This window comes from Chelonoidis abingdonii, chromosome 7 (genome assembly GCF_003597395.2).
Source record: "Chelonoidis abingdonii isolate Lonesome George chromosome 7, CheloAbing_2.0, whole genome shotgun sequence".
Taxonomy (NCBI): domain Eukaryota; kingdom Metazoa; phylum Chordata; order Testudines; family Testudinidae; genus Chelonoidis; species Chelonoidis abingdonii.
In genome coordinates, this window is record NC_133775.1 from 25,287,579 (window position 1) to 25,297,729 (window position 10,151).

At 40.2% G+C, this 10,151-nt stretch overlaps 1 protein-coding gene across 1 annotated transcript in view; it reads left to right on the plus strand.

Moving 5' to 3' along the window:
• Positions 1-9,458, plus strand: part of ST6GALNAC5 (ST6 N-acetylgalactosaminide alpha-2,6-sialyltransferase 5) — a 112,560-nt gene extending 103,102 nt beyond the window's left edge. Inside the window, exon 5 of the mRNA XM_032802470.2 lies at positions 6,158-9,458. Within this exon, the coding sequence (XP_032658361.1) occupies positions 6,158-6,194 (37 nt within the window). The 3' untranslated portion in view covers positions 6,195-9,458. The remainder of the gene's footprint in view (positions 1-6,157) is intronic.
• Positions 9,459-10,151: the final 693 nt, after the last annotated feature.

The following is a 10,151-nucleotide window of genomic DNA, read 5'->3' on the forward strand; positions in this document are numbered from 1 at the left end:
TTAAGGATGCTTCAGCATTTAAGCCAAAAATTTCTAAGGAAATACTTTTTCAGACAGTGTATAATTAGAACTCACTGCCACAGGATGGGGATGAGGCCAAGACCTTAGGAGAAGGGACTGGATATTTATAGGGAAATGGTTTTTAATTTTTCCCCTCTAGTCCACACAGCAAAAATTACCGGAATACAAAATAAAACCTAGTGAATTCATTAATTTTAAAAAACACTTTAGTACTATTTATATTTAGAAATGACCAAACTGCTTTTTTTCTACATTTTGAAAAGTTGTAACTGTATGTTACATTCCAGTCTGGCGTGGGGTTTTAGAGTATAGTTAAACTAAGGATCGGTAATGGTAAAGGCTGCCAGGCTTGAGATGTAGTGCGACTAGGCACCACTGTCCTTACCTGCTCTGTACTGTCATTCTAGACTTGTCACTATGATTGTATTGACTCAGTAGCTTTACTGTGCATCACCTCTGATATTAAAAAAAACCATTGTAAAACAGTGTTTACAGACATCAGTAATTTTAAGATCTATTTAATCTTAAACTCAAATGTCTAACATACCTTTTCTTCTCTGGCCAGCTTCACTACAGTGATTGTTTTTCAGCTTTAAGAACTAACTCTAGTGTGACATGTGCAACTGGAATTGAATATGACAAAGGAAATATCTCTGCAACTCTAGAAAAATACTGCTTTTGGTTTCTGTTTTTTTAGCACAAAGATATCCAGCTAAAAGCATTATGATATAAAATAATAATCGTGTGCACTCCAAAGAACCTTTCATCCAGGGATTTTTAGAGCACTTTATAAAGCTGGATAAGTACTATTTATGCCCATTGTTACAGACGTGGAAATTGAGGTATAGTGGTTAAGGTCCAGATTCTCAAAGGTATTTAGGCACCTAATTCCCATGGGTTTCATCTAGATAACCTGGCTTAAAGTCATGTGACAACTTAGCACCATGCTTGAGACTACAACTCCTGTTAACTAGTTGATGCTCTTAATCATTCGTGTCAGGAACCATCACTTCACAAACAGCGCCAGTCGCCACAAAAAAGATCCCTCATTTCACAATATACTACATACGTAAATATTCACCTAAGAACAATTAAATTAAAATAATAACTTGGGTCCAACCCTGCAGTACTTTCTCGGGCAATCTTTCCTTGGGCTTCAGTGAGCGTTTTACTCAAGTGTGAGGACAGTGAGGCTTAGAGCTCCAGGAAAATGTCAGAATGACGTACAGAAGATGAACAAGCAAATGAGAACTGTGCCTCTAGATCCTGACCTAACTCTAAGGATAGTTATTCCTGCAGTTCTGGAGGAAACAGTAGTACGTTAGGGAAGTTTTCTAAATAATGTTTGTTCTGTTTCTTTGGTTCCCGGACATAAATTGATTATAGCTGCCCAGGCACGTATATGGCACTCATCAGCATAGAATCTGAGCAGCTAAGGTAATCTGGCCCCAAAAGAGTGGAACACAGTGGTGGCATAATGGCAACCGTGTGGTACTATAGGGGGTTACTATGTGAATATTTCACACCTCTCTTGCATTTTGAATTCAGTAATGCTGCATATGGCATACAGCACCCTTCACCAATGATACTTAGGGAAAAAATATGATCATCACCCCTAACTGATGGAAATTAAATATTTAATTGGCTATAATGAGTCCTATTTCTATTTCAATTAAACATCATAGCTGAAGGACAAGAAACTAACAGGTAAAAACACAGTTAAACAGAAGTAGAGCATATTTGTATGATCAGCAAATTGTAACTAAAAAAATGGGATATTCCAGGAATCAGCATCTGAATCTTTACTGAAAGAAAATGAAATTCAAATAGCTTTGAATTAACAGCTGTGTGTTATAGAGCAGAGCAGTGCAGCTAACATATATGTCAAATGTAATACTGTCCAGGGAAAACATTCTGGAGTAACAGAATCCTTTAAAAATGTGTAGGAGATATAAAAGAACAACTGGAAAAGTCAATACGATGGGGAGATCTCCACTGAGCTGGGGCAGAACAATATAAACATGATGTGGTTGGGAAATGGCCCCACTTACAGCACAAAATATTGGTTCTCATCCCAGGGTTCTTTAAAAATGTTGCTTTAAACACATGTAAAGTAACAGAGATAAGTGACTCTAAAGGGCCAGGCAGTGCTTGTAAAGTGGAGTCTCAGTGCTCCAGGGGAAGCTCCGGATGACAGTGCCTATGACCACATCTGTAGTGCAGCTGTGCGCCATATCCCTTAGGACAGTACAGCCTGAGATCCTGCTGACAACTGCAAGTTCTGTAGGGAAAACACTAGGCGCTGCCTAGTGCAGGAGAACCAGAAGGCTGAGTTGTTTTAGGTTTTGCTGTTGTTATAAAGGCAAACCCCCAACAGGGGGTAATAAAGAAAAAGTCAAAGGGAAATATTTTTCCCACAGTGGTTGCACCCATGGTTTGGAACCTATCTAATGTGTGTGATAGCATGTTACAGGACAGAAATGTCACCTTCTTACATGTAGCTACTGAGATAACTGTATATATGGTTACCGGTATTCAGAGGACTGCTGTATTTATTTTTCAGTCTCACTACTGTATCTCCTTTATGACCATCTTTTATGTAAATCAGTGCTATGCCCTCACCTGGAATCTTCTAATTCCTAGTTATTCCATCATAACAGTGATAATGCAGAAAATAGGCGGGCTACTTAGATAGGCTACAAAAATACAGGCACAGAAAGGCTTCTGTATGAAGAGAGAATGCAAAGATCAGGACTATTTAGTTTAAAACAAAAACAAGGAGTCTTTAAGGTGCCACCGGACTCCTTGTTGTTTTCATGGATACAGACTAACGCGGCTACCCATGGCAGAGGGGAGGTGACAATACAAAATAAGAAATTGTATAGCAAAGGTAAATTGGATGCTCCTATTTACGCTTTCCATGCAGTACAAGAGCATGGGGATACTCAGTGGAACCTGAAGACAATACAATCTAAACCATTAAAGGAAGTACTTTATTACATGATGCAACTGTAACCTGTGCAACTCCTTACCACAAAAAGTACAAACTAACAAGTAATAAGATGGTTAATAAGCCCTCCTACAGCTACATTAAATCAGATAACAATGCTTCCTACAAGAATAATTAATAATCATAGAGCACGTTGTCAGCTGTAGATTTCAAAATGCTTTACAAAGGAGGACTGTATCATTTCTCCCATTGTAAAAATGGGGATACACAGAGAGATGAAGTAATTTGCCCAAGCTCACCCAACAGGCCAGAGCTGGGAATAGAAACTGGGTCTTCAAGTCCCAGTCTAGTGCTCTGCTCACTATGCTCTGTAACCCTGTCTCCCTGCAAAGGAAATTCACCTTAATTAACATGAGCACAACACATTCCACAGGGAATGGTTATTCCACGACTATCCACTGCAGAATTAGGGTCTATTTTTCGAGCCCCTTCTCTGAATCAGCTATTAGTGGGGTCATTCTCAGAGACAGGAGCCTAGAAAAATTCCTATCTTGCTAAGTAGGTCATGCAGGAAAGTTCATGCCCGGAACCCTCATTTAAGGAGAATCCAAGGGATAACTGGGAGCAAGGGATTCCTAACAGAGGCAGGTTACTGAGTAGCTGGGAATTTGGTGCTGCTGTGGCAGTACAAGATGTTAAGGTAGAAGAACCTGTGCCTCTAATGCAGCTTAGGTGAATGAACCTCTGCTGCTTCTGCAGGAAAGACGAATGGAGCAAAAGGCTTGTTCCCACCAGCCTCTTTCTGGAGCAGGGGGCAATCTGGCTTTGGTTTAATACTTCAAATTCAAAAACAAAACTGTTTGATGTTACTATGTGAGTCACTCTTCTTCCCAAGCATCCTGAAATGGTGGCTGTGTATATTATAACTATCTTCTTTATAGCCCTGCCCACCCCCAGTGCTCTGGGCCTGATCAAACAGTAAATACATGGCAGTATTATTCCAGTAACCATTTGGTGATAGGAGAAGAAACAGTTGCTATTTTCATACAGTTTTAGAAAAAGGAAATAAGATGACATGTCAGAGAGAAAATGTATCTTCCCAACAGAATATAAAGCTCAGTTAACTGATCAACCCTTAAAAGTTTTGCTGGCATAGCAAAGTCAGTTAGGAATATGAAAAAAATATCACCCCTTTCCCCCCCACCCCCCATCCCCACCCCAGCTGTGCCAGAAACAGCCCTACTGTAGACATAGTTATACTAGCCAAAAAAATCCTTTTGGAAGCATAGGTTATTTAGAGACCAGGGAACAGGTATAAGCTATATTGGCAAAAGAACATTTCTTTGCTGATGCAAACTGCATCTCCACTAGGCTATATCAACAAACCCTTTCTAGCATAGACAAGTGTGTCCCTCATATACAAATATTTAAAAATATACACCTCTACCTCAATATAATGCTGTCCTTGGGCGCCAAAAAATCTTACCATGTTATAGGTGAAACCACGTTATATCAAACTTGCTTTGATCCACTGGAGTGTACAGCCCCGCTCCCCTGGAGCACTGCTTTACTGAGTTATATCCGAATTCGTGTTATACCAGTCACGTTATATCGAGGTAGAGATGTATATATAATAGTATAGGGAGAGATGGAGTGGAGAGAAATTTAATATATACATGTACCTGTGTTAAAAAACAAAACTTGAAAGGCACATGCCAGTTTAACCATTTAGATGTGACAGAAATCCACTTTAGGAAAAAACAAAAGCAAAAGACCCCAAACTCTAATTTTGAAGAATTTGCAAGTGAAACAGGTGCTATGAAACACTGTTATTTTGGTAGCATATTATTTAGGACATAAAAGATTTTCATATTTAAGCACAAAGGCTTTCAAGATGTCTAACTTACAGTGTGCTATTTTTAAAAGTTTGCAGACAAATGCAAACCAGAGCTAATTAGGTGCAAATAGCAGAGGATATTATCTTTTAAGACAAACATCTACCCGTTCTTTTTTACTTTGTCTTTCACCACTGTAAAAAACCAGCTAATATGCTCTTTATTGCACAGCAGTGCTAAAATTATGGTTGAGGAGACACTTTCATCATATACACTCCTATTTTCTGTAGCTTGTAACTTTCTGGAGCAATTACCCTTTCGGATGAAACTTCTCATGCTTGTCCTCAAAAGTGAATTCATTTGGAAAGTTTGATACGATTTTATTAAGTCATAGCTGTGTGACACAGGCACAGCTGGAAGCCAACATGCAGAGAAAGGGGGACATGGCGCTGCTGTGGCAGTACAGGGTGTTAGTGTAGAAGACCTTGTGGCTCTAGAGTAGCTTCAGTGAATGAACCTCTTCTGCTTCTGCAGGAAGAAAGGGGATGTTCCTACTGGCTGATTTTCAGTGGCGCTCTCACTGCCCAGGTTCTGGCCACTGGTCCGGGGGGCTCTGCATTTTAATTTAATTTTACATGAAGCTTTTTAAACATTTTAAAAACCTTATTTACTTTACATACAACAATAGTTTAGTTATATATTAGACATAGAAACAGACCTTCTAAAAACATTAAAATGTATGACTGGCACGCGAAACCTTAAATTAGACTGAATAAATGAAAATTCGGCAGAACACTTCTGAAAGGCTGCCGACCCCTGGTCTAGCACCATGTCTGGAGTTCACTCTTCCTTACAGTATTTGATTCCTCAGTCCTAGCATCACCTACCGGGCCCATAAGCAGGCAATACTGTTTCCAGTTCAGCTTTGTTTTATTCCCCGTGGATCCTTACTTGAAGAGGCATCAGGGCATGAGATGTGACCCGCTCAGTCCAAATACACAAGCTGAGGGAAAACGCCGATATCTTAGAAGCAATTATCCAGCACTGTGGAAATGATTTGGTTCCTCGGCTGTTATCAGGCTATTGCAGTGGGTGAAACAAGACAAAAATCAGTCCAATAGTCCTGGCCACTCAATTAGCCAGGTTGGAGCTGCTGACCCTAAATGTTTCAAGAGAGTGCCATCAAATGCCTCACGGCAAACAGGGCTAGGAAAGGGGTCAACAATGATGGAAGTAGTTTTTTTTCTGCACTGTCCACCGACCATTAGGAATAAGAGTTTTTCTTACGAGTGTCCTGGCCTGCTTTGCCCAATTGCATGCAATTTTGTGATGTCAGCTCTGTTATCTTTAGTTTTAGGCTGCAGACCTGGCTGAAGAGCAAGTTATAAAATGGAGGATGCCAGCTAAGCTTAGAGTTTAGCACCACCTGTAGTCTCTGGCCCCGAAGAGCAAAGATCCAGGTAAGGCTGTTTACATAGGGGTAGGAATGGTCTCTCAACTTCACTGTTTAGAGACGGGGGCATATGTCCTCCCTGCAGAACAGGTGTCAACACCACCGTTACCATAATCTGATGGAGGCTGATCTTTACACAGAGGGGCAGCTCTCTGAACAAAAGTGGGTGGCATTACTGGTGATAGTAGGGATAGCAGCAGCTTTGGTTTACCTATATTCCTCCATCATGTCAGAAAGACAGAGCTTCCTGGTAGGCATTAAGATAACCTAGGAAAACAAGGATTGGCTTGTATGGTGAATTGAACCCTCCTATTTTCATAGCTGCCAGGACTTTCTGCCCTGGGGCTTAGGTAGGTTTGCTTGTTTCTCTCTATTTTGAAGCCTCTTCTGCCAGTCTGGAGTCATGCATTTGTGTAATCATTTGGGCATGCCTGCGAAAACCAAGTACTGCACGTACATACAGGATATCATTTTTCCTTAAAGCCACAGCCATGAATCAAGGTACACAGACATTTAGGCATGCATATCTGGCTATGTACATATGGAAAAGCTACCATACCTTTAGTCAAATGATGGCAATACGCTTGAATAAGTGATCCTAAAGAAGTGAAAATGTTGAAATAAAGATGCTGATTTTAGAGTGATGATTATTCAGGTTTTTTAAAAAAGTTTTTACCATTTCTATAGTATCATAATTTGTCCTAGGTACTATACAGTAAAACAATACATCAGTGCAGTTATACGGTCAAGGATTTACAGACAAGAAGGTCAGCAATAAAATCTTGGCCACACCGTGGGCATGGGTGTACACACATACAGTGTACATACAATGTGTAATTCTGCTCTGAAAAGTGTCTATTGAAAAAGTGATTTTTATACAACAGTTCTACTCCTATCTATAGTCATTCATAGCTGCATACTTTAGTGACTGAAAAAAGATTTTACTGTTTTATATTCCCAAGAGGGAGAAAAAGCTGGATTCTATTCTGTGTGCATCATCACTAAAATTGTTTATTAAATTCCAAATGCAGGGCTAAAATATGCAACCTCAGAGAAAGCACTGAGATTGCACAAAGGGTATAATTTTCCCTGCAAAACTTATATGATGTGACAGATGGAAAGTACTCAGTTTGACTCTTAGATCCCAGGTTGAGTTGACATGGCTGGAAGTTGGGGAAGGACGGGGGGAATTTCACTTGTAAACAGCACATTTACTCGGAACCTTACTTAGGCGTGTTTCTAGAGTCACTTTTCTGAGTGATACTGTACTTAGGGACAAAAATTATAATCAAATACCTGAAAGAAAAGACTGTCCTATGAGCAAGATGGCTGACTTATGGGAGTTCTGGGATTCAGCTTCCTTAACCATGGAATGTTTTTCTGGGAAGGACAACAGTTGAGAAGAGATGGAGTGCACCTGCCCAAGAAGGGGAAGAACACCAATTCAACAACATAATGAGGAGAGCTTTAAACTAGGTTCAAAGAGGACAGGTGACAAAAGCCCACAGGTAAACATTAACAAAGGCAAACTTAACAGAGGACTAGATGGGAGGGGGGGAGTGTCAATAGAAAATTACAATAGGGTCAGCAAGGAGCATCAAGAGGGATATCAGTGGGGGAATCTGTTCAAAATCTTAGATATCTATACAGAAATGGAAGGAATATGGGGAATAAAAAAGAACTGGAAGTGTTAGCAGATAAGCTAAATTATGACTTAACTAGCATCACAAAGACTTGGTGGGATAAAATACATGACTAAAAAATTGCTATAGAGGGGTATAGCTTGTTCAGGAAGGACAGGCAGGGAAAAAAGGAGGAGGTGTTGCATTATACATCAAGAATACATACACATATTCCAGAAAGCAGTGAGAGGCAGATTAGTTGAAAATCTCTGGGTAAAGGTAAAAGGGGGAAAATAGGGTTAAAAAGTGGTGGACGCATTTCTAGAACAAATTAAAAAAAAATCCAAACACAGGAACTGGTAGTAATGGGGGACTTTCACTACCCATACACCTATTAGAAAAATAATATGGCAAAACACAAAATTTCCAATAAGTCCTTAGAACGTTCTGAGGACAACATTGTTTCAGAAATGAAGTAACCAGGGAGACAGCCATTTTAAACTTGATTCTGACTAACAGGGAGGAATTGGTTGTAAATTTCAAGGTTAAAGGCAATTTGGGTAAAAATGATCATGACATGATAGATTCTAAGGAAAGGAAGGAGAAAGAGCAGCAAAATAAGAATGGACTTTGAAAAAAGCAGACTTTAATAATGTCAGAGCACTGGTAAGTAAGGTCCCATGGGAAGAAAATGTAAGGGATAAATTTGTTCAGGACAGCTGGCAGTTTCTCAAAGAGACAACATTAAAGGCACAACAGCAAATTATCCTGATGTGAAAGAAACATAGGACTAGTAACAGGCCAATTTGGCTCTATCAAGAGATCTTTAATTACCTGAAAATTAAAAAGGAATTCTACAAAAAGTGGAAACATGGACAAATTGCTAAGGAGGAATACAAAAGTATAGTACAAGAATGTAAGGACAAAATCAGAAAGGCTAAGGCATAAAATGAGTTACACCTAGCAAGGGATGTAAAAAGCAAGAGGGTCCATAAATACATTAGGAGCAAAGAAAGATGAAGAAAAGTGTAGGTCCTCTGCTTAGTGGGGAAGGAGAGCTAATAATTTACATCAAGAAGGCTGCGGTGTTTAACGCGTGTGTTACTTCAGTCTTCACTAAAAACATTAACACTGAACAGATACTCAACTCTATTAACATTAACAAGAGAGAAGGAACACAAGCCAAAACAGGGCAAGAACAGGTTAAAGATGAGTTGGATGTATTCAAGTTGCCAGGACCTGTTGAAATTCATCCTAGAGTACTTAAGGAGCTAACTGAAGCAATCTCAGAAACATTAGCAATTATCTCCGAGAACTCATGGGGGACAGGTGAGATCCCAGAGGACTGGAGAAGGGTAAACATAGTACCTATCTTTAAAAAGTGGAAGAAAGAGGAGCCAGGAAATTATAGACCGATCAGCCGAACTTAAATACCTGGAAAGATGCTGAAACAAATTATTAATCAAATCGTGACACCTAGATGACAAGATAAGATATAGCTAGCATGGATTTGTCATGAACAAATCATGCCAAACCAACCTAATTTTCTTCTTTGACAGGTTTATTGGCCTAGTCCAGCGGTTCCTAAACTTGTTCCGCTGCTTGTTCAGGGAAAGCCCTTGGCGGGCCGGTTTGTGTACCTGCCACGTCCACAGATTCGGCCGATCGTGGCTCCCATTGGCCACGGTTCGCTGCTCTGGCCAATGGGAGCTGCTGGAAGTGGCACGAGCCTAGGGACGTACTTCCAGCAGCTCCCATTGGCCCGGAGCAACAAACGGCGGCCCCTGGGAGCTGCCATCGGCCGAACCTGCCGATGTGGCAGGTACACAAACCAGCCTGGCCTGCCAGGGGCTTTCCCTGTACAAGCGGCAGAACAAGTTTGGCCTAGTGGATGGAGGGGGAAGCTGTAGACATGATACATCTTAATTTTAGTAAGGCTTTTGACACCATCCCACATGACCTTCTCATAAGCCAACTAAGGAAATATGGTCTAGATAAAGTTACCATAAGGTGGGTGCACAACTTGTTGAAAGACCACAGTTCTGCTGTCAAACTGAGAGGATGTATCTAGTGGGGTCCTGTCCAATACTCTTCAATATTCTCTATTAATGACTTGGGATGATATAGAATATACTTGTCAAATTTGCAGATGACACCAGACTGGGAGGGGTTGCAAGCAGTTTAGAGAGCAGGATTAGAACTCAAAATGACTTTGACAAATTGAAGAAATGGTCTGAAATCAAGAAGATGAAATTCAATAAAGACAAGTA